Source organism: Tympanuchus pallidicinctus, unplaced genomic scaffold (genome assembly GCF_026119805.1).
Source record: "Tympanuchus pallidicinctus isolate F22 unplaced genomic scaffold, pur_lepc_1.0 scaffold2, whole genome shotgun sequence".
NCBI classification, from domain to species: Eukaryota; Metazoa; Chordata; class Aves; order Galliformes; family Phasianidae; genus Tympanuchus; species Tympanuchus pallidicinctus.
This window is the reverse complement of record NW_026294721.1, coordinates 7,428,865-7,453,410: the sequence shown is the minus strand read 5'-3', so window position 1 is coordinate 7,453,410 and position 24,546 is coordinate 7,428,865. Positions and strand designations below refer to the sequence as shown.

At 40.5% G+C, this 24,546-nt stretch overlaps 1 protein-coding gene across 2 annotated transcripts; it reads left to right on the top strand.

Annotated features, from left to right (window-relative positions):
* The first annotated feature begins 1,062 nt into the window (after positions 1–1,062).
* Positions 1,063–23,760, top strand: NELFA (negative elongation factor complex member A). Of its 2 annotated transcripts, XM_052682184.1 has the most exons (11): positions 1,063–1,329; positions 6,910–7,081; positions 8,776–8,937; positions 9,846–9,935; positions 12,879–13,009; positions 13,169–13,238; positions 13,544–13,632; positions 14,615–14,726; positions 16,816–17,072; positions 18,029–18,128; positions 19,618–23,760. In XM_052682184.1, exons 1-11 carry the CDS (start codon positions 1,078–1,080, stop codon positions 19,800–19,802), a joined length of 1,620 nt encoding a protein of 539 aa, XP_052538144.1. In that variant the 5' UTR covers positions 1,063–1,077; the 3' UTR covers positions 19,803–23,760. The 2 variants fall into 2 exon arrangements, with proteins under 2 accessions (XP_052538144.1, XP_052538145.1); XM_052682185.1 differs by lacking the exon at positions 8,776–8,937.
* Positions 23,761–24,546: the final 786 nt, after the last annotated feature.

The following is a 24,546-nucleotide window of genomic DNA, read 5'->3' as shown; positions in this document are numbered from 1 at the left end:
AGTAAACAGCCTTCTACATAAGAAGGAATCCGTAAAGAAAACATTTGCATTCAAAAGCTTAGAACAGCAAAATCAGTTTGCTGCACACTCCTACCTCTTCTTTGCTTTGTTTTCAGCTACAGACACTAAAATGAACCACTTATGCCACACAGAGATAATTCCAAGTCTTCTGAGACTTAAGAAATAGATTAATGTTTCACATTTAAATAACAGGGAGCTGAATCATGAGGGAACATGAACGCATACTTATAATCCTCTATTTCTCTCACCTCTCATCTCCCAGTCATAGAGATACCCTCCTACACCCGTGAGGTACCAGCACAGAAATCTCCGGAGGAAAAAAAGTGGAAAAAAGCACTCCCTGCTTAAGTCAGCTGGCAGCATTACAGGGGTTTCATCACCTAGCTCGCTGTGCTAGCGGGCTGAAAGGAATGCTGAAGGTTAACAGACTAAGGGAGCGACGAAGAACCCAGAGACAGGGAGTTGAATGCGCTTTGCCTTGTTATTAGCCAGAAACGCAGAAGCAAGGCGCAGACGGGGCCTCGTGGGCGTCACTGAGGAGCCGCTGAAGGAGACGGGCGGGCACAGGGTCTGTGAAGAAGAGAGTCGTAGTGCTGCCCAGCGCTCTGGCCCAGCCTCGCAGCAGAAGGGCGGGCTAGCAGCTGGGCTTCGGTCCTGCTTCAGATCAGCGAGAGGAGCGAGCGCGGTCTCCCGTCTCGGAACCACGCCGCAGCGGCTCCCGGTTGCCAGCCCTTTAGTGCCCGTGAGAGCCTTCAGGACGTGAAGGAAGGCCATGAGACGCAGAGAGCTGGAGCCGACAGCAAAACAACTCTGCGCCAGCGCGGCGCCATCTTGCGTTACGGAAGAACCACTATGGCAGGCGCCATTTTGCATCTGAGCGGGAGAAGAGAATGGCCTCGCTGTTTTCCGTGTGGGCGCCGCCATTTTAGGTTACGGAAGAATCTCCGCCTTCCGTAAAGCAAACTCATAGGGCGCCGCCATTTTGGTTTACGAACCAGCCTGCGACCCGCAGGGGTCCTCACCCCCTCCCTTCCTCCTCTTAGGTGTCTTCATAAAATGCCTGTGGAGAACCCCCTCTTTTTTCGCTCCGCTCCCAAGATGGCGTCGATGCGGGAGAGCGACACCGGCCTGTGGCTGCACAACAAACTGGGCTCCACGGACGAACTGTGGGCGCCGCCGAGCATCGCCTCGTTGCTCACGGCGTCGGTGATCGACAACATCCGCCTCTGTTTTCACGGCCTCTCCTCGGCCGTCAAGCTGAAGTTGCTGCTAGGGATGCTGCACCTGCCCCGCCGGGCGGTGGATGAGGTGAGCGCCATGCGGGGGCAGCGCGAGGGGAGAAGGAGGGATACGGCAGTGCCGGTATCATCTCCTCCATCCCCCTTTTTCTCTTCGTTGTTTTTTCGAAGCGTAATCCGAGGGGCCGCCGCCGCCTCGCGCGGCCTGCGGGCGGTTGGAGCCGGCCCTGAGGGAGGGGGCCGCGCCTCAAGGGCAGCGCTGGGCAGGGGAGGCCGAGCCCCGCTTCCTCCTCGCCTTCTGGGGGGGGAGGAAGCGAGGTCCCGTCCCGCGGAGCCGGCTGAGGCCCGGGATGCGGTGTGGGGGCTCGGCGTCCCCTCGATAGTGCAGCGTAGGTTTCGCTGCTCTTCTGGGCATCTGGCTGGTACTCGTCTTCTGAAATCAGTTTGGACCCAAAACCTTTCTCTCACCTCCACACGGACCCGTAGTTACGATATAGGTTTTGTGCTCTTGCTGCTGCCTTGGATGAGAGGGCTTTTCGGAGTCTGCTTTTGTTCCAGGATTAGGAGCAGCGTTACGGTTCTGCCGGCCAGGCACAGGGATGTGTATAGGGCTGCCTCCTTCCCAGTAGTAGTGGCTGGCTGTGTAGGTGAGCTGAACATCTCACGTTTAGGAAGGACAGCAGCAAGTGCTGAATCTTTGGGAATGAAAGATCTAGTGTCTGCACTCAGCAGGGTTTTTACCCACCTTCTTGTAGTCAGTTTTCTCCTCAAGCAGGACCTGACACTTCTTGCTTTGTGTTACCTGTCTGAGAACAGTTGGTGTTTTCCTTTCCTCCCCTGGCCATTTGGGGTGCAGCTAGCACTGTAATCAGGCTTCATAGGTCCAGAAGAGCTCCTTTGCTGGCTCTGGACCATACCTCATCTGTAGCTGGCTTGTTCCTGCCAAACAGCAGCTGCTGGTTGTTGGTTGGAGCAAGAATGATTGAGAAACATTAAGTTTCTTCTGCCAAGTTGAGGAATTTCCACTTATGCCATGTGTGCCATGGTTTATAGTCATGGTTATGGAGATGGTGCACGTTTAATTAGTCTGAGAGATTGTGGAGTCTCCTTCCCTGGAGATATTCAAGTCCTGTCTGGATGCTTTCCTGTGCAACCTACTGTGGGGAACCTACTTAACAAGGGGATGGACTTCACGATCTCCAGACGTCCCTTCCTACCCCCATGCTTCTCTAATCTGCATCTCAGCTGTGCTTGCACCAGACCCTGGGATAGGACACAGCTGCTTTGACTTTATTTATATGTATACTAGGCAGGGTGTGGGGAGATAAGCACACAACCAGAATTACGTATTAGCTTTTATGTACTTCTGAGCTGAAAATGCATGAGTTTTGGGGACTACTTATAAGCTCACATAGGCTGTTGTGTATGTGAAAATTACCTGGAGAAGTGTGGAGTAATTGCAAAAATCTTTAAAATGATTCAAGTTAAGGAACCTTTACCTGTAAGAGCCTTAAAGCGAAATTCTTCATTTGGAAATCATTCCCATATGTAAAAATGTTTTAACTTAACTGTGGAAGTGTTTTATTAGTCCCTTTGGAAAGTCATGTGTATGTTTTCCATGCTGTGTGCCAGTCTGTAGATGAGCTGGCGTTTGGAAACTTAATAGTGTTAGAAAGTATGTTGCATCAGCTTTGTAAAACTTCAAGCATCAAGATAGTGGATGCAGGATATAATAGAGGTGTGTTATGCTACATGTTAAATGATATTCCTTTCTCTGAATAATAGACTGAACTTAGTTTTCTTCTCAAACATCTTTTTTTAATTTTTTTTTTTCTTTATAATAGAATTTTGACTGGCATAGTGTAACATGGAAACAATTTGGGAACAGACATCTGAGTAAAAAATTATGTGGGAATCAAGAAAAGTGTGGTATTACTTGGCTAAGAAGAGATTTATTTGGCTACTGGTCTTTTCTAAACCTCTGTGAAGGCTGCAATCTAGACAAGCAAATCTTCACTCATCTCTCTTGAAAGCTTGGTCCTTAGCTGAAGTGTTACATTTCTTCTCAAATGTAATATCCTTGGTTTTACACTATATGTTTTCATTTGCTCTCCAAATATTGTATACATATTAGTGACTTAATCCTGTGGGATAAGTAATAAACTTGAATTTTTATCATGCTGTGAACCTCATTACAGCTTATTTGTTCCTGCTGACTGATAAGAATAATTGGCTCCCATTTTCATTTTCGCAGTTAAGTGTTTTGTATGCAGTTATCAAAAATACCCTTTCCTGCTGCAGTTCTTTGGGCAGAATTTGCAAGCTCTCAAATCTCTCTGCTTCCAAGCTTTTTGCTGCTTTTTTTTTCTAGATTATCGTGCTTATTTTAAACAATGCCTAATGCTTGCTGCAGTGCTGACCACAGTTTTGGTAGTGATTTTGGCAGATATTGCTTCTGTTTGGTTTGTCCCTTGCATTGCTGTTAACTCGATTCACAACGGCAAGGTTTTGTGTTCAGAGTCAGAGTAATGTTAGAGTCAAGTCTGGAGGGAGGACTCTGTACCTCTGTGCTCTATGAGATACAGTGAAAGGAAGGCACTGCCTGTCCCTGTGGTGGTCAGCCCTTTTGTGACGGTAGCTATGGAGAAGAGAGCACAAATCAGGCTTTTCTTTGCTTGCATGAATCAGGAGTCTCCTAACTGTGGAAATGGGAGCTGTGGAATAGTAGCACTAAGGACTAAGCTTTTGCCTCCCATGTCAGAAGAGGCAGGCAGTTCTTTTTTGGCCTATATTTAATGTTCTTTGTTTTTCTGGATGCAGAGGGGTTTATTTTTATCTAATGTTACTCTTGGCCACACTATGCTTTTTCATGATTAAAATATAAAACATATACTATGATGCTATTTGATCCATCTTAGTTTTGAATTGAGTAGATATTAATACTGCACTTTCCAATGCTTTTAGCTTAATGAAAATGCTCTGTAATATTACAGATACTTGTTAAACACCACCTTCTCTATGGCCCTGGAAGTTTAAAACTTGATTGGCTTTATTAGCCAGAGTACTTGTTTAAAGGTACAGTAACATGCCAATTTAGGCTTAATGGAAAGCAAATTAATGAGGCAGCTTTACAAGAAGTCTTGTTGGAGCTGTGACTTTGTGTATTCCTAGTAATATTTTCTTTTTTTTTGTATACTCATTCCCACAGTCCTGTTTCTATGCTCCTCCTGCACAGCCATTATTAATCTCCCTTTGTCTCTGTTCCCAGACTTTTTCCATCCTGCCTGATCCTTTCTTCTTATGTTTCTAGTGATATGCTATGCCAGCAGGCTGAGAAAAGTACTTAAGATCCCTGGGTTTTAGATGAGAGAAGTGCCAGAACATGTTGCTTCAGATCTTGACGTTCATGCTTAACAAGATGCTGGTTGGAGCTGATTGGACTCTTGTTTGACCCAGTGTTGCAATCTTAATTACAAGTTTAAGATTGTGGCTGTGCTCAGTAGGAAAAAAGTAGGATTCTTTCTTAGCAAGGTGTACCTCACAAATTCTCAAACTACAGCTTTTTCTCGGCTGTGGGTTCAGTAGCAAAGGGGGGAAACGTATATCAGAATCACAATTTGGAGAAAAGCCTGGGTCAGAACTCAAATCCAAGCTGACTATATGCAACCTTGTACTCAGATGAGGTCTCAGCTGAGCTTGCAGCACTTGTTGGCGTGCTTCACTTGCCTGTGTGACAGTGATTGTTCTTTCTCTAGCTGCCATGAGCCTTCTTGATAGTGTTGCTTGTCCAGTGCTAGGCAGACAAGTTGTTCTTCCATTCCTTCCTTGAGGGAACCAAAACTGTGAGGTGCAGGTGCTTGGACAGTGTTAAGTGCCTGAGCTGTAACTGCCCTGAATGTAGCGTGGGTGCAACTGCTGGATGCAGCAAGAGCTGTGGTAGGAATGTAAATAACACAGGTTGTAGCTCTGTGATTATTTATTTGTTTGCTACAAGGATGAGTTTTGTGGAGCAGACATGTAGGATCAATTAGGAAGATACAGGAGAGATCTTTCTTTCAACCATTATCTTTGAGTTTTTGATGGAAGAACTTGTATTCTACACACTTGCCTCCATCTTTGGTATCTTTGAGTCTTGCTGGTAAACAAGTTAGAAGTAAACCACAGCTTCATCGGTTATCATGGCATGTTTTGAGGTGTGATGTGTAAAACAGCGCTGCTGAGAGATGCTTGTTTTCTGATGAATCAGATCAGTAATTCATTGGCAACGTTAACATGAGCCTTAAACAAGAATGCCTGAAGGGCAAACTACCCTCTGTTTTATACCTGAGTAAAGTCAGAGGGCAATAAACTTGTGTGACTGAAAGGAATTGGGAAATGTCAGTGTTTGTCTGCCTCTGAGCGCTGAGGTACAGAGGGCAAAAATTTAGCTTTCATTTCCCAGAGTTATGTTAGATTAAGCTTATGAAATCTTTTTTTGTGTGAGAAAAGGTCAGTTCTAAATAAAGGGAAAGAATGGAAGCATTAAAACGAAGAGGAATCTTTCTGCTCATTTCCCTCTGTTCAGAAACAGGTAGCCATAGTAATTAGCTACGTGTGCCGTAGTGGGTTGTGAGAAGTCAAAAGTGAAATGTTTTCCCTATTCTTAATTAAAACTCCTTTAATGCTAATATCATGCAGACAGAGTATGTCTAAATTACTTTCCATGGCTTTATTGTCATATTGCTTGACAGATTACATGCTACATCTCAGAAATCTCAGTTCTTTGAAGTTAATATATTAATGCTTATGTAAGAAGAGCAATGAAACAGGAGTTCAGTCTGTATTTTGGGGGTTTAAGCTGGCTATGAATGATGCAAAACAGGTGACTTAAGAATTCATAATACACTCAGTCAAATCCCAGCTGTGGTCTCTTGATAGCTTTTTTCCACAGTGCTATCACACGTTGGTCAGTAATTTAAAAAATGACTGTGACAATCTTATTCGTATTACATGTTCTTTCCCATTTCAAAGGTAGATGATTGAAAAATATATCCTTCTCACTGTTAAGGCTTTAGCTAGGTAGAAAAACCTTGTTACTTCTGGTGGCAGGGAGTCGGATGCACAACTTCAATAAGCAGATTTTGTTGAGCTCATTAGCATGAAACAATTCTTGGCCTAAAATTCTGGGGACTTGGCTTATGTTGGTGTGATGTAGAAATGGTCTAGCTGCTGTTCTGTAGCACAAAGAGGGGTCCATCTCCATTTAGATGTCTGTTTAAATAACTTGTTTTCTAGTTGAATATTGTTAGCACTGACAAAGGTGTAGATACATAGAATTGTAAGTGGGCTGTGGAACGTACCAAGACAATACCATAAGATTCTGGCTTGTATTTAGTGAAAATTATCTGAGGTGAACAAAGCTTTGAGCTGTCAGAAGTTCAAAATGCACTTGTTAAATTGACCAAAAGCAACATTAAAAACAAATCTTGGTTCATTCTTTGCTTTGTTCTAGAGTTAATGTTTAACTGTGATGTAGTCTCCTTCTTCCCTTCCCTAGTAGTAAAACATTGTGCATGTTTATCCTAGTGTCTAACAAATATAAAATTAACCCAACTTCAACTTGTTTAAAACTGTTTCCAATTGGCTGATTTTCTTTTTCTTTTTTTGTTAGATGAAGGGGGCACTGACTGAAATTGTCCAGCTCGCTACCTTGGATTCAGACCCCTGGGTCTTAATGGTAGCTGATATTTTAAAATCCTTTCCAGATACTGGCTCCCTTAACCTTGATCTTGAAGAGCAGAATCCCAATGTTCAAGATATTTTAGGAGAACTTAGAGAAAAAGGTAAGTGTCTGTTGAGAATGATGGAAGTGTGGGATCTCTTTCCAGGAATAGCCTGTCTCTGCCCGGGCAGTTGAGGTATCTGAGTGGGGGTGGGACAAGCTGTATGTCTTCTCTCAACTGCCGCAGTTCATGACCTGGTATATTCCTGAATGGGCAGCTGTGATACTTGAGGAATGGTAACCTCTTAAATTATCTTTCCGCAAATCATCAGAGCTTGCATGTCAGGTGCCTACGTAATTTTAAAGGGCAACGTTGAAGCTAATGTGGTTTCACTGGCTTTGTAGGCAGTCTGTATGTGCAGTGTTGGGTAATAACAGCTCGCCTTATTAATGTGCAGTAACAGTTTAATGTACTTCTATCTTGTTTGTTGTTATATTGAAGACTACAGTAAAACTTTTTTTGCAGTACCTTGCGTGTCTCGGAGCAGCAACATTTGTGTTGGGCACATGAGGTGCCCTCTGTTCAGTCTTCCTTTAGCCAACAAATGGAGGAGTTAATGGGACTGGTCAAAAGGAGAATTGAGTTGCAGTTGTCCAGCTAGCAAATCTATTCCTATTTAGGTGGGTTTGATTTAGCAAATTGTCCAGGAAAAAAACCAAACTTGTAGGCATTAGTGGTCAGAAGTGGCTTTGGAGTTAGGACTGCTGTAAGACAATAATGGAGTGACTCAAACTTGTCTCTATGAAGAAATGAGCACCTTCCCTCCAAGGATAGGCTGAAAGAGTTGGGGCTTTTCAACCTGGAGAAGGCTTCAAGATGACCTTATAATGGCCTTCCTTCCAGTACTTGAAGGTGGCCTACAGGAAAGCTGAGGAGGGACATTTTATAAGGGCATGCAGTGACAGGATGAGATGAAATGGCTTTCAACTGGAGGAGGGTAGATGTAGACTAGATGTTAGGGAGAAATGCTGTACCTTGAGGGTAGTAACACTGTAACAGGTTGTTCAGGAAAGCTTGTGGATGCCCACATCTGGAGGTGTTTGGTCCCAGGCAGGATAGGGGTTCAAGCAAACTGGCCTTGTGGGAGGTGTGCCTGCCTATAGCAGGGGGCTGGAACTAGATGATCTTACAGGTCCCTTCGAACCCAAACCATTCTAATTCTGTGATCATTTGTGTGTTTGCAGTTTTGGTTTGGCTTTTCATTCAATAGCTTCCTTTTCATGTTGGGCTGGATATCAGGAAAAACTTCTTTACAGAAGGAGCTGTTAAGCACTGGAATCGGCTCCCCAGGGAGGTGGTTGAGTCACCATCCCTGGATGTGTTTAAAAACTGTTTGGATGCGGTGCTCAGGGGCATGATTTAGTGGAGGGTTGTTAGTTAGGGTAGGATGGTTAGTTTGTGGTTGGATTCAATGATCTTTAGGGTCTTTTCCAGCCTGAGTAATTCTATGATTGTATGTGTAGTTTTTGAAAGAAACTGAGGATTTTATAATTTTTATCTGTCTTAAAACTGGAGCACACTTAAAATTCCTGTTGTTTGACTAGGTGTAGTTAGTATGGGAGCTTACGGACTTAATGTAGAAAGCGCCCTAATAACTGGCTGTGTACTGTTCAGATGAGAACTCGATTATTCATGGTGTTTAAATGAGTTATCTAATCTTCATTAAATACCTATGCAGTCTATTTGTAGAATGTTTTGCAATATTCTGTTGAAGAGATGCTTATAGCTCTGTGTACTGTTAACTCTTTATGCAGTAAGTGAAGGTGAGACATCAGCTATGTTGCCGTTGGAATGCCAGTACTTAAACAAAAATGCCTTGACAACACTAGCGGGGCCACTTACCCCCCCAGTCAAACACTTCCAGCTGAAAAGGAAACCTAAAAGTGCCACTCTCCGAGCTGAACTCTTGCAGAAGTGTAAGTAGTATTACAGCCAGTTACAACACTGGGTAACAACAGCAAAAGGAAAATTTCTCAGTCTTATTGTGCAGTGTGGAGACATATGCCAAAATCTCTTGCTATAAGAAATGTGACTGCACCCCAACACCTTCTTGACAGCATGTGTGGAAGAGCAGGTGCGAGTCATTCTAGCTATGATTATATTAAAATGCTAATCTTGATTTAAATGTTGTTCAGAGTTCAAGGGATACAAAAAGCTGTATCTTTTTAAAGCATAGATATGTCCTCTCATAAGTATATTTAAGTCAGCAGTGAAGACTTGAGGGACAGCTGTGGTTAAAGCTCCTGAAACAATTTAATACGCCATATGTTTCTGCAATGAGGAGCAAGAGCTGCTAGTTAACGCTTCATTTTGCTCAGGATAGCTGTATAAGGGGTGAAAGCCAATGGTTTTCACTAACAAAAGGCAGCATGTGTATGCATCTATATATTGGTAGCTAATCTCACTGATCTTAACGTAGTTTCCTGTACCTGCTGCTGTGTTGGAGCAGCTTGATACTTTCTTGCACAAGAGATTGGTGTTTAAAAAACAAAACAACCTGTAAATCTTACAGGAAAATGTTACATCTCAATCTTACATGGAACTTAAATTATTTCAATCTCTGTTGAATAAATTGTCTTTATTGTAGCTCTGGCCATCCTATCAGTTGCAGTTGTACCTGTTTTGCATTTCTCCAAGTATGTTGTAGCTCACAAATTACTTGTTTTTTTTTATAATTGCAATATAGTTCTTGTTGATATTCATAGTTTTTAGTTAATTACATTTTATTGTTACATATTAGTTAATGTTTTCTATAGGAAACTATATATTTTCTGGCACAGTCATTATAATAACTGAAGTTTTGGGTTTTATTTTCTTTTTGTAGCGACAGAAACTGCTCAACAGCTCAAGAAGACTGCAGGAGTGCCTTTTCATGCCAAGGGCAGGGGACTGGTCAAAAAGATTGATACAACAAGTATGGCTCACTCATATCACTTCCCTGAAAGAAAATCTGATAAAATAGCTTTCAAGTCTAAAATTACTGTTTCCTAGAAAAGCTTAATTCCTTCTGAAGCAAAATATGTATCCCCTTCTTTGTCTCTTTACTGCTTTTCGAATGCTTTTAACAAGTCTTATGAGAAGGAAGGGTGATGTTTTGTTAGATGTCAGTGTATCTGCCATGCTTATTTAGGATGCGTGCAGCTAGATCATGCCTACAGACTTCAGTAAGAACTTAATTTGCATTAATCCAGGAATAACTTCTGAGTAAGCTGTATCCCTCCAAGAGGGAGCAGAATGAGTGGCTCACAGTTATCTGTGGTCTTAGAACTACTGTAATGTGGGTTGAATCTAGCTTGCATTTATGATTCCCCACGGAGAAGGGGAGGGGAAAATAGTGGAGATAATATGTGAAATAGTTTATGATTACTGCAGAGGATAGTTTGAACACAGGGTATAAGAAAAGTGCAAATCAATCTCAATCACACAGATTCCAACAGGGATTAGGAGCACTTGAGCCAATAAATCGTTCTGATATTCTTAACTACTTTCTAAGTGTTAACTAGCATAGTATTTTAGTGGGAAGGTACACAGTAGCTAAGACTGTTTAGTGTTGCTTCTATTTAATAGCAGTACTTGTTTTTCATATCTGTTAATGTAAGAGTATCAACTGTTCATTCATATTGAACATACAGAAATGCCTAATTGTTTTTTAAAAAAGCTTTAGGAGTAGGAAGCAGGTTTGAAATTAGTAACACTTTAAATAACATTATAGTTTTTCTGGCAGTCAATATGATGCTGAGATACAAAACTTGAGTATTTTCTTGGTGTGATGTTTAGAAGCTAAAATGCACTTTGTTGATGCATTTAATACATAGGTTTGAGTACCAGAGTACTTAGCCACAGGTCTGTGCAGGAAATGCAAGGAGCGTAGTTCTAATTTGCACTAAAAATTGTCCCAGTGTAAAAATTGACTGTCAGTTCTGTTGATGTTTGAGTTCTCATTTTAAGCCTCTGAATAATAAAGCCAGTCTTTAGAGTCAGGTGGTTTCTAGAAATACCAATTATGGGACCAGTTGAGATTTGCAGCGCTGAAACACTGGTAAGAATTGTCCTATGCTGAAAATGTCTTCAGTAAAACATACAGTGGGGTTCAGAGTAACCAGCCTCAAACCAAAATTGTGTTTGACCTAAAATGTCGATTTTCGATCTGTAGGCCATAAGGCTTGATGACCTGATAAATACATTTGTTTATCTAATTTTTTAGCAGTTGGTGAACGAATGCTGTTTTCAGGGCTTATTTTAAGTGTGATGTCAAGGGACAACATTGTAAAGTCTGGGGAAACACCATCATAGATGTAGCAACTTCTACTGAGCATTGTGGAAGCAAGTTCTTTTGTTTGCAGTATGGAGCAAGTTAGATACTTCCTGTGCAGACCATAGGTCCAGCATTTTAAACCCTTCTGTGAGACAGTAATTCATCATTCTCTGGATTACAAAAGGCTTGAGCTTTGCTGAGCCAATACTGCAGTGTAATGTAACTTGCTAAAGAGCATCTTCATCTGAGGCAGCGTCCTACCTTGGAGAATTTTGAAGCTGTATCTTCATTTCTCCAAATTCCAAGGTGTTAGCGCTGTTGTTCCTTTGTGACTTTAAAGGCAGGAGCTGGAAAAGTTGTGAGCCTGGATGTAGAAGCTGTAGAATCACGGAATTCCATGAGTTGGATAGAACCCATGAGAATCAGAGTCCAACTCCTGGCTCTCCGTATCACCACCATATTTCTGAGAGCAGTGTCCAAATGCTTCTGGAACTGCAGCAGGCTTGGAGTTCTGACTGCTTCTCTGGGGAGCTTGTTCCAGTACCAGTTTATGCTTTTATATTCAGAGGTGCAAAGTGCAATAGTCAGTTTTGTGGAGAAACCAAAAATTTAAATTTGGGTTGATGTAACTTTAATAAAAGTGGTGATTTGTGATACTTTTGAAGAGCTGGGGTGGTTCTTGTGCCACCAGGAATTCTCCAGGTGTGGCTCCCCTCACAGTACATTCTTGCATAGGAGTTGTGTGATGCTGACTGCCAGCCTGGAGTGGTGGCACCTTTGATGAGGGGAGTATCACAGTACTTCAGCTGTGATGTGCTGCCAGAGCTCTCTTGCCTTCTTAACTCTCAGAAGTAGGCAGCTATGTGTTGTGCCTTACAAAGGTCAGTAGGTTGATCATCCTGCAAAAGCTTTGCCTTGAAGTACAAAAAAGTGTACTCCACAAATGCACTGTGAATCTTGGTTATTCACGATGTTCTGCATGTTATGGCATCCGCAAATAGGTCTGACTCTGACCCCTTTAGTCCTAACGCAGCCTGTGGTTCCTTGAGACTCCTCAGTAAGCACAAAGGGTGAGCTCCCTGAAAGGAAGGAAGCACTGCGTAATCTGTTGTAAGAATTGTAACAGCTTTTGGCCAGAATTCTTGGGTAGATACAGTTTGACCAAGTAGCCAGATCTTGAAGTTTAAAGAGTAACTGGAAGCAGTAGGGTTCAAAACATTCACTCTTAGTAGCTTGTATGGGTTTGAAGTTTGTTTTTGTAAGTAAGGAAAGTATGAATATATGTAGAAGAGTATATTCTGATAGCAGTGTGCTGATTTCATTACTTCATTTAGAACGTATAGAAAAATAATGAAGATAAAACTAATAAAAATTACTTAAACTTTGGGATTGCAAACATTAGTGGGGAGTGACTCTCCTTGTTTGGAAGATAAAATCTAATCTGAAGTTTGAGGAACGTTTAGTATTTTGTAGAGAGTTCCATTTTAGACACTTTTGAAGTTAGGGGGAGTGTTATGAAGGGGAAAAAGTAAAGACCTCATTGTATTTTTGTAATTAGTGAAGCTGGTGTTTTAATTGTTACTTTTTTTGATCTTACTTAAGCACCACTCAAAGGAATACCAAAACAAGCTCCATTCAGGAGTACTTCAGCACCTAGTGTATTTAACCCTTCTGGAAACAGAAATCCTATTCCTCCTTCAAGAACGCCTTTGCGTAAAGAAAGAGGAGTAAAGGTAGGTGAATTCCTGCTCAGTTTTCCTCCCCATTGTAAAATAACTTTTTGCTGCTGTTTTGAATCAAGCATCAACGTGTTAAAGAAAAAAAATAAGGATAGTATTGAAGTAGTTTAAATTTATATTGCTGTTGCTAAGATTCTGCACTCTTTTCTTCAGCTTTTAGAATTCTCTGAGCTGGATATGGTAGGTGCTGGCCGTGAAGCAAAGAGAAGAAGAAAGACATTAGGTTAGTATGGAACATGGCTTTCAAAGGCTGTTAGGATACATGCAGATACACCGGTTTTATTCTTGATGTGTTGAAACTCATCTGCTAAGTTTACCAGAAAAATGGGTACAAACTTAATTATTGGGTTGTTCATAAAATTGTATATGAAGATCACTGTATATTCATTACTGTATCCTTTCAGCATATGCTTCTAAGGAATGTTCTAGCCAACTCTTTGAAAATGTGATTTGTTTTAGATCCCTGTTTAAATCAGATTTGGTATTTAAGCATATTTCCTTGAACTGACTTTTGTTTTTATGCAATAGATACAGAAGTGGTGGAAAAGCAAGCCAAAGAAGAAACGGTAGTAGAAAATGCTACTCCAGATTATGCTGCTGGCCTTGTGTCTACACAGGTATAAACAGAGCATCAGAGGAAAAAATCCTACCATGCAATCAAATAACAGAGATGAGAAAACTATGATGCGTATTATTCTAAAACACTTAAACACTGTAATTATATTGTTCTAAGTTGTTGAAACAGACTTCAAATGTATTTTTTTTTTTAAAAAAAAAAAACAAACAGCACGTTACATAATTATTTCAAAATTGCACTGTACTGTCTTTGAACAATGTTTTAAAAAAAAATCAGGATCAGGGTGAAGTTCATTGCTACAAGTTTATGATAAGGTATGGCATTTATGCAATTGAGGACTACCACCTTCTGTCAGAAGTAGGGGACAGGAAGGTTCCCTACTGAAACAATGTTGAGAAACACAGTGGGGCATGGAGGGATATCTTAGGAGGGATAACTGAGTATCTGTAGCTGAACAAGAAAGAAATCTTCAAAAATTCATCAGTCTTCTGGCTTGAAAAAAGAACCTCTATGCTAGTACTATTCTGAGGCTCTCTTCTCCATTTTCCTTTGTAATCTTGTGAAGATGTTGCTTTATTTATTAATATAATTATTAATTATATTTAATTATATTTGCTTAATTAAAGTTGCTTAATTATTAATATGTATTTATTAATTTAATTAATTTGCCCCATTATTACTGAAAGGGAAGGAGAAATACAAGGAACTGATTTCTATCCAGAATACTCTTGGCTTATAATCTCTTCCTAAAACCCATGAAGCTCAGAGGTGGCCACTCCCTCTCTTAATGGCATTTTTAATCTTCACGCAATGTGCACGATATTGTGCTCTAAGTACAAAACAAGTGATTTCTTTTGCTTGATGCAGGACGGTATCTGTGTCCTACATTGGTGTTTGAGTGCAGACAGTCCTATTTAAGCTTTTACCTCTGGTTAGGCCTGCTGCACGCTGATGTCCCAGAGGCCTTCTTTGCACTCTTCCTGTGGTCCTTCACCAGGCGTAACACTTCTCGTGTTTTACAGAAACTTGGCTCACTGAACAATGAGCCAGCGCTACCTTCTACAAGTTATTTACCTGCTACTCCCAGTGTGGTGCCATCTTCCTCATACATCCCCAGTTCTGAATCACAGCCAGGTAAGTAAGACATTTATTTATTTTTTTTCTACTGGGACTTTATACCTCTGATCTGTTTGGTTTTGCTGGCTGACTTCTTTTATTTACCGACTTACTGTTCTTCAACTCTGGAACTCTTGGCAATCTGAAAATCCATTGCAGGAAGGTTAAATTACCTAAATATCTGCACCCAAGAAACAAATAAAGAAAATGCTGGGTTTTTTTTTTTTATTTTTTATTTTTAAGAATTAAAAAAGGCTAACTGTTTTGCTTACTTAATTTTGTAGATTATTTTCTATCCCTGTTATAGGAAATACAGCGTATTTTTTTAATTTCCAAAGAAGCACTAGTGAGATTTATATTTATTTATATATACGTTTGTATAAATAAATCTTAGAATATATGCTGGGTATACACACACCCACTTCCATGCACTTAAAGAACGGGTAATTGCTTTCAAGTGTCAGATATGTTCTTAGAAACAAGTACTATTTACTTTGACACAGGCATCCTTTTCCACTTTCCTTTTACCTTTTTATAATAGCTGAGTTTCTGCATATTTTGAAGGGGGGGAAAAAAACACACCCTTTTGTAGAAATCCTTTTTTTCCCACTCTTTAATACACTGGCCTTTAATTTCCTTTCCCTGCTGCATGTGCAGTTGTATGGCAGCATATCAACTTGCACTAACAAATGTACGTGACTGGGATTCATTACCAGAGCTTGTAGTTAACACAGAACCAGCACTGCAGTTTGTGTTATTTTTGTTCTTGCTTGTTAAATGTTACTGTAGCTTTTCCCTGTATGAGCTGTGGCATGTTGGTCCCCGTAGAAAAAGTCATACAGAAAAACTAATCACTTAACTTGGCTCTGAAACAGTTCAGAATCTCTCTGAAGGTCTATGCAAATCTCTCTGACAGTAAATTGGCATCTCTGGAAGGAACGCAGCCAAAAGCACATCAGTGTTGTCAGCAGCTAGTATTATTTTCCAGAGCGTTGGCAGTGTATTCCACATCACAAAAAGCCTAGTTTAAAGTTCTCTATTGTCTTTGTCTCCTGTTTTTTTTTTTTTTTTTCATTTTTTTTCTAACTTTCCTTACAGACAAGGAGTGCTGTTTTCTTAAAGACCTGTTAATTTGGTTTCTTGTAATCTGATGTTGTGTAATTAAGATGTAGTTACTTTATGCAAACTGATTCTGACATGGGATGAAGCTGGTAATGAAAGTGGAGATTTGTACAGAATGAATGGCTAGTATCTTGCTGGCTAAGAGCCATCCTGCTAAAGCCAGTGCTGTATCCATGCCTAGATGATGAGAGTACTGGAAGCTTCACATTCTCTAAAACTTGGTCTGAAAGGCATCAGCTGAATTGTGATGTGAATCTGCCTTTTTGGTTTGTTGTGAACACAGATGAGTATAGGCTAGTTTAAATTTCATGAGACATGTAAAAAGGTACCTAAGTAGTTGTACCTATGTCAAAAGAGCTGCAAGAGAATGTAAGTAGCTGGAATGTGCACTGGCTGGCTGTTGTCTGCTGGATAACGTGGTAACTTGTGATATACCTTACCTCTGGCTGCAGTCAGCTTTGGAACAGGAGCTTCCTTGGATGGCTGAGTACAGGCAAATAAATCAACTTCTCAATATTGTGAGGGTTTTAGCCCTCTTAGCAGTTAGTGTTTAAATGAATTATTTTTGGGACTTTTAATTTTATCTGTGCAAATATTTGTGTATTTTCAGTGTTTGTTACTGTCTGAGACTGCACTATGTTTAAAAAAAACAGGAATCAAAACCTCAGTATGACAGACTGTGGGGTCAGCACACAGATGTTATAGCAACATATATTAGAAAGTAGATCAATTTAAGTTTAACTTAAAGATGAAATCTGCTTCTAAATGTGGTGTAATCCATATTGGAAATGTCTTTACTGTCTAATTGATGAAGGTGATGGTCTGTGGAGAGCACTAACTCTTCATGTTTTCAGGTGGGTGTTTTCAGATGCTTAGAGTCATTATGATAAATAGAAGAATTGAGAATTTTAGATCCTTTTAAAATCCATTGGTGATGCTGAGCCTTGTTTGTGGGTTATACTTTGAATTACTCTGTTTTTTGCAGCTGGCTCTGCACGAGAGGCCTTGCAGACTAACAGGCAGACTGAAGAGCCTGCAGCTCCAAATGCTACCACAACTCTTCCTGCGCAATTCAAACAAAGAACTCCCATGTACAACAGTAACTCGAATCCACCTGCAACTACACCTACCTCACCCCTCACACCTACCACACCTCCTGCCATCTCCCCTGCGGCACAGGCACCACAAGTGGCCCCTCAAACTCAACAACAGCCACCACCGAAAAAAAGCCTCTCTCTTACAGTAAGTAACAAATAGGTTGTTTTTAGCTGATGCTTTTGATGTAGGTTGGAAAAGCAAAATTTATTTTCAGTCTTACTTAAAAGTTTGACAATGTAACTGAGCTGCTTGTTTGCAACCAAAGATAAAGAAAATATTCGTGCAGCTTCATTATCATTGCTGCTTGAAATATTAATTACAACTTTTTATTTGTGCAATGTTACTGTTAGAGTAAGATGTCTTTATGTTTATTTATGTCTTTATTTCTTGCTGTTCATTACATAAAACAACGTGCTCCTTGTTGCAAAGAATTTGGGAGAAAGGCATAATTCCAGCAGTGCCTTTAGCCTTGCTTATAGCATAAGCTGCTAGAAGAGGTCGTGTTGTTGCACTGGTAGGAATGAAGGTATCAGTAGAATAAAGGCAAAACTCTTGATTTCTTTTCCTGCCTTCCCCCCCCCGGATCTGTTATCAGTTTTTAAAAGCCTGGGAGTACAGAGGTAAATAAATAACACTTACCTTGAAGCTTCTTACTGTTCCTATGTTTGTATGTTATGCTCGTGCTTGAAATGAGTCAGGTAACCAATTTGAGATATGACTGTCTCTGAAGACTTCACAAAGCACCTCTGTAAGCCCAGCTTGCAAGATCTGAACCTTAAGAAGCTTTGACTTTTCAGTAGCTTTGCTTCATTTAAAAAGAAAATTCTTCCCACTGAAACTACTGCAAGTCTGTGTGTTTTAGGATGTAGAGGCACTTTTTTTAATTTAAACTAAGGTCAAAACACAATATGGAGTGGGAACAGCAGATCTCTTAACACATGTTTCTGTAACTGTTTAAAGTGCCTACTTCTTCAGTGTAAGTTTCAGAATTGTCACTGCTGCAAGTGTTAGATATAAGCATTAAAGATGAAATGCTTTGAGGTTAAGGTGTTTATTTTATGTTTTTCTGCTGGAATTCATATTTGTTGTGTCTGTTACAGAGGGAGCAAATGTATGCTGCACAGGAAATGTTCAAGACTGCAAACAAAGTTACAAGGCCAGAAAAGGCTCTTATACTTGGATTCATGGCAGGATCCAGAGGTATGTATTGAAATTAAATTATTTTGCTTTTCTTTCTCCAGTCTGAAACAAAGCATAGCATTTCTGTATGCGCGTCTCCTGCTTGACCTTCACTCAAGGTGTGCTAGAATCTAGTTTACTCTGGACTGGGATTATTGTAATGGATTAAGTTTTGGCTACCTGTAAGTAGTTTTTAGTCTTTTTCTCATAAAAATAGAATAATCTCAGAGCAGTCACTGAGCACAAAACAGAACTGAACCAAGCACGTCGATACTGCTTAGTAGTTGAGGAGACTCAAGCCTGTCCAAATGGAACAGTGAACAGGCTGATTGGGTTCTAGTATTCTGTCTACAAGACAGAATGCAAATTCTCCCATAACAAGCTGATGTACAAATTGTGTAATACAGAGCCTCTTCAGTAGCTCTGGAACATCAGAAATGCAGCAGCTGTTTTCTCCTACTTCAGGTATGGATGCTGAAAATCATAGGGAGATGAGCTGTAGTCTTGTTCTTGTATATTGCCCTTGATAGACCAAGACTTTCTACTCAGTTGTCTACTAAATCTAATATGAGAAGGAGCCTAAGAGTCTTCAAGTGAACTTTATCATCTGCACTGGCTCTGCTCTCTAGGTTGATATTTGAAGGCTCTTGTCAGAGGAGTGCTGAAGTCTAAATGTGGCTTTTGCATTTGGATTAGTGTAGTACATCATTCAAGATAGCCAGGATAGAGTTACTATGATGATCCCAGGGCTTAAAGAAAGTTTTGTGTGTATTACATTCATGGGTGCTCTTCCTACCACTTCAGAACACTGTAGCACGATGTACTTTAATACCTATATTGATATTTTTGTGATGTGAGGTAAGCATTATTTTGACAGTGTGCATGTGTTTTCTGCATATGTGAATTTTTACATATGTGAATATACATAAGTAAATAATATAAATTCCTAGCTGGTAACATCAGTACTTCTTGAAAGTTGGGGAAATAACTTTCAACTAGGATATTCCTGATTTTCCTGACTGTCAGTTCCAATAGTTGGACGTGTAACATTTGGTACATGTGCTGGAATGGAACCAGGCCTTATAGATTAGTAATTTCAATGAATCTGATAAGGCTTCCACAATTACTAAAACTGTTGAATTCTTTAAAATATGAAATGCATCCCAGATAGAGCAAGTTTGGTTGGTTCAAGCTTAGCAAATCCAAAACGTAAAGCTCTTGAGGCAGATCGAAGAGGCATTGGCATGCTTCCCTGCACTGACTCACTTCTGTTCTTCCAATTACTTTGCCTTTGAGATTTATCTTTAGAGGTTTGGTTTTCTTATAAGAGAAATAAAGTCCATGATGTACGGAGTGAAAAAAGTCTTTGGCCACATGGTGTAGGGATAAACCCAGAACTAATAGAAAATACTGTGTATTTTTCAGTGTAAGGTTTTGAATCTCCATCAAGTGCTCTTTGCTTTCTCATAATGCTAAAATGTTCAACTTGTTTCTGTTTTTGTTTCCACAGAGAATCCTTGCCAAGAGCAAGGTGACATCATTCAGATTAAGCTTAGTGAGCATACAGAAGATTTACCAAAGGCAGATGGCACTGGCAGCACCACTATGTTGGTTGATACAGTCTTTGAAATGAACTATGCTACTGGTGAATGGACCAGATTCAAGAAGTACAAACCTATTACTAATGTTTCTTAAGAGTTGCAGCGACAGCAGACTGGACCAAATCAAGCTTAGAGTCAACCAGCTCATAGAGTATGTCAACTGTACAAAATGGCATTTGTGTACATTTATTACCCTCCAGCATAGAAGCTGTGGCTCTTCAACCTAACTGGGCTCAGTGAATGCAGAAGAAGATGGTGTTGAATTTACTTTTTTCTTTTTTTTATTATCTGGAAAAGGTGATTTGAGGGAGGAAGTGGTTGGTGGCTTTTTATTCTGTTCTTTTTTTTTTAATGCAATTTAAGATGCTGGAAGAGGAGAGGAGATCACAACGGAAAGATTAGAGATGGGAGCAGTTTACTTCTGAGTACCTGAAGAGAAGACTACTGCACAGTCATTCACAGTTTACCATTTAAACAAGGGCACAGATCTTTATTTTTTAAAGAAACTATTTTCTTTGACTACATGGGTTCCATGAGCACATGGAAGCACACATGGGCGCTTTATTTTGTAATTCAGGTGCAGTACACCTAAATCCTGCAGGTGATAGATACCTAGTGTCTAATGGTACCCACTGTATGTTCAGCTCATTTATTCTTGAGGCATAGGATGGGATTGAGTATCTTTAATTTGCTACATTGTCTATGTCCATACACAGCATGAGTTAACCTATGTTTGGCATTACTTGAGATCAAGAAAAACTGAATATCATAGTTTTCTGATGTGGGAAAAAATAGCAAAACCAGGGAAAAATTGAAAGGAAGCAGTGGGCTGCTGCTGTGTGGAAATCATAGTTCTTTGCCATGTCATTTTTAGGGTAAAAGCTTATCAATGGCTATTGCATGCCATGTCCTTCAAACAGCCTGGGAGGAAACAAGGCTAGAACATATCAATACTGATTGCAGCATTTTTGTTTTTTAAATGGCCGTGGAGATGGTTGCATCAACCAATCTCTGAATAAGATGATTAGGATGTGGTGGTAAAGTATGGTTGGTTGGGCAGTCATAAGGTGCTTGATTACCTTATCCAAAAAGTTCAGAATGAGTATAGCTGTGGTTCCTACCTGTGTAGTTACCAGTATAATCATTAATGTGGCTGCAGTTACTCTGGCATATAAATGTGCCTTAGATGTATCCCCTTCTAGTAGAAGCACATTTTGATCTTTGTGACACCATTAGTTTCAGCTGTCCTTAACTGTTCAAGTATAGCATGCATTTATTGCGAGGGATTGTGTGCATAGTTCAGGATTCATTGTTTGGAGCCTTGTTTGCATTCTTTGAGGGAGACTTGGTTTAAATGTCTGGTTTCTGCCAGTGCCTGTGTGTAGAGCTGTGCTTAGTTGGGAATGGTGCTTGGAAGGACGAAGTACAACACAGTGCAGTGGGTTTTCTGCTGCTGAGAGGGTACCTTAGGCTGACTGGAGGTTCATGTTAAAGTGGAACTCGTAGGACAAAATGAGGCTTTTCTCTTCTTCTTCTTTTTTTTTTTTTTAAAAAAGAAAGCAGACCAAATCCCTTCAGTACACGTAACATAATAAGATGTTTAGGTGATTGTTTAGAATATTTTGTATTGGAAAATTTTTATTGCGTTTTTATTTTTGGTTTCTCAAAATAATTATCCAACTGAAGAGGGAAAGTGTAAGTGAGAAGAGAATCTATATTTACAGCATTTTAAAATGTGACCAAAGTTATAGATTCCTTCATTTTATTTGAGCAAATAGGCAGAATGTTCTAGCTCCTGTAGTGGGCAGGTCATTTAATGGCATCTGCTTACATTACGGAGTGTTGTGCATGTTCTAATGTGAACGTTAGGCTCCTCATTTCACCATCACACTGGGGGCTCTCCTCCACCTCTTATTAGCCCGTTTCAGAAGCAGTGCAGATTGTGATTCTGAGAATGTTTTTTCCTGTAAGCAGCTACAGGCAGGCCTGACAAGTGAGGATTAGTGGTGGGCTCTAGTTTTTAGAATGAGTTCAGTAAAAAAGCATTTTCATGGCTGTAACTTATTTGATTATATCTTGCACAGTGAGGGCTAATAGTAGAATATGAAAGTATTCATCTTTTAAAGTAAAGGTTTAAAAGAAAGTAACATTCCTTTTCTTGTCTGCATTCAGATTTTTAAAGGGTTTTTTTTTCGATGACCATTTTTCTTTAAGCATGTATAATAGTTGTCTTAAATGTTCCTACTTGCTAAACTGCAAGTACCAAATACAATTTTAGAATAAATGTTTTAGAAAATTGGCTGACTTGAGGGGTGTGCACTGTTACTGTAAACTGCTCATTTGAGACCCTTTGCAGTTCGGTAGTGAGAAGCAGCTGCTGTGTGATGACTGAGCTTTCTTGAGATCAGTGGAGGTGCTTTGCTAACCCTGTAGTCTGCACAAGTCTGTATTTCAACCTGTCGTGCTGGGATGGAAGCAGCCGCGCCTTCAAGAAGTCATTGTAGAATAAATTTGAGTCATCTGAACGCAGATGGTGTTGGAAGCCTACCGTGCTGCTACCAGATCTTATTTGCTGTGTAACAAAGTTGATCTGCAGGCCTGCTTGAAGTCATGCCCGATATATTGAAATTTTAAGCAGAAGCATAGTATATTTTTAATTGTTAGGTTATTAGGATGAGACGGCGCTGCAAAATAATTTATTTTTAAAAGCGACTTTATGACACTCAACACTATAGCATTACTGCAGGTTGATTTGTGGATCTTGAAAGGGTTCTTAAATGCCTAAAGAAAGGGAAGATTTTGCAATGTTATGGTAAGAAGTGAAACTACATGGAGCTCTTTGATCTGGAGAAAATGTAGTGTGCCAGGCAATTCAGACAGGGCAACGCCAGCATCTGAATTCCAGTGTAATGGAATTGCTGCAGACAGAACACTCTGGCCTTGGAACTTGATATTTTTTAATCTTAAATATTCAGTCACTTGGCTGTGAGCTGGATTCTATACAGTGATGCTCAGCGTGTGCTGCAAAACTAAACAAAAGCTCTTGCTGACTGCAGAATGAGTGCGGTGTGCTAACCGAATGACCGCAGGAGTAGTTGTGGCTTTTCTTACTTCTGTGTTCTTTCCCTTTGCCCAAGCATGAAACTTTAGGAAACAGCAATCCCAAACTTCCTAACCATGTTACTGGACCTCAGCAAGGCAGGATGTGCCATTTTCTTGTCTTTGCTTGTAAACAAGCACCTGTGAGCATGTCAGGGCACAAAATGAACACAATGTGGCTTGTAGCAATGAAAGTGGCTTTTTTTTAACCTGTCCTGTCCAAGTGTGTTAGGTGGGGGATGGAAAGAACACATACACACACATACAGGCTTCTTAAGAACTTGCCCTGCGAAGTCCTAGGTTTCTTCAGGCTCCATTTTCTTCAAGAGTGAGGACTTGAAAGTGAAATGAGTTTAATGAAGGTGAGCCCAAAGAGGATGTTGAGCAAGAGTACCGATTACAGATTCCTTCCTCCTCCTTTTTCCTGCTCTAGTGCTCTGTAGTTCTCTCCGTACAATGCTATTGAGACTTTGTGTGGTTAACACTCTTGTGTTGGGCCAGTGTTCTGTGGGTTAACTTCATTTTCCACTGGTAGCTTCGCTGGTTAATTTTTCAGTTAAATGCCATAGGATACTGGATGCGATGAGGGGGAACTTTTGGTGGTTGCTCAATACCTCTGTGTGAAATTGGTAATATCACTAAATGATGTCTAAGTGCAAACTGTTGTCTAGATAGAAGCTTGAAACTTTGACATCATACAGTTTAAGAGTGAATCACATTCTCATAGTGTAATCTGACTGGAAAAGACTAAAAAATGTTAAGCCAGAGCCCTCTGGGAATCTGGTGCCTTTAACAAGAAATGTCATTTTGTGAAATGTTACATCTATTGCATAGTCTGTATGTTTTCTATTGTTTTGGTTTTTTTTTGTACAGTTGTAAATTCAAAATATTCTGTCTTTGGGTACGTATTTTCAGTGTAATACAGTATGTATAATAAAAATTTAGATTTTCTATGGAAGCAAACCATTTTTTTAATACTCGCATTATGCACATCCATTCTAAATGTATCCCATGGAAATGTCAGCTTTGCAGTACATCTCCAGAAGCGAAGCAACGCTGACATGCAGTAGTTTTTCTGGTTAGGATAGTTGTGAGGAGGAGGTGTTAGCAAAATACCTGCCTCTGCTTTCTGGGCTGATTCGACAAAAGCTGGTTACCCCTGGTAAGGCTCTGCACTGTGTGGGTGTGCTTGTTGTTCAGTGCTCAAGCCACAGCCTGGGCCTGGTGGATCCAGGAAGGTGCGCGGCGCGTGGCTGGGCCATTGGCATCAAGTGTGGAATAAGCCCTGCTTGCTGACTGCCTCCTGTGGCTGAGCTACAACAGCGGCTGTTTCTCTCAGTCCTGGAGTGCTGTGGAAGACTTCTGTGGTTTGGTTTTGTCTTTATGCTCACAGACTGCAGTCTGGTTTATTCTGTGATAAATGTGAAGACTGACTTCCCGATGCTGAGCGACACAGACCTGTGGCTGGCCTCATCCCAGCTTTCTTATGTTGGAGCCTTGTGACACGGCTCTGTTACGCTTGCCTGCACTCATGTGGTGCCAGGCATAATCTGAGTTTTTTTTCTGTTGGATCGACCTTATCAAATAGCTGGCAAGCAAATTCTGTTCCAGGTCAACTGCTCTGTTAAAACACTTGTGACAAAGCTTTGAGAGTAGATTGGGATGCACATTTCACTTATGTCATAGAGCATTTGTTCTGTGAAAGGTTCTTGGCGTCCATGTGGGTGACTCACTAATAC

Coding starts and splice junctions, on each gene's coding strand:
- NELFA (XM_052682184.1), top strand. CDS start 1,078: ATGCCTGTGGAGAACCCCCTCTTTTTTCGCTCCGCTCCCAAGATGGCG. Junction 8,938..9,845: donor AGCTGAACTCTTGCAGAAGT/GTAAGTAGTATT, acceptor TTCTTTTTGTAG/CGACAGAAACTGCTCAACAG. Junction 9,936..12,878: donor CAAAAAGATTGATACAACAA/GTATGGCTCACT, acceptor ATCTTACTTAAG/CACCACTCAAAGGAATACCA.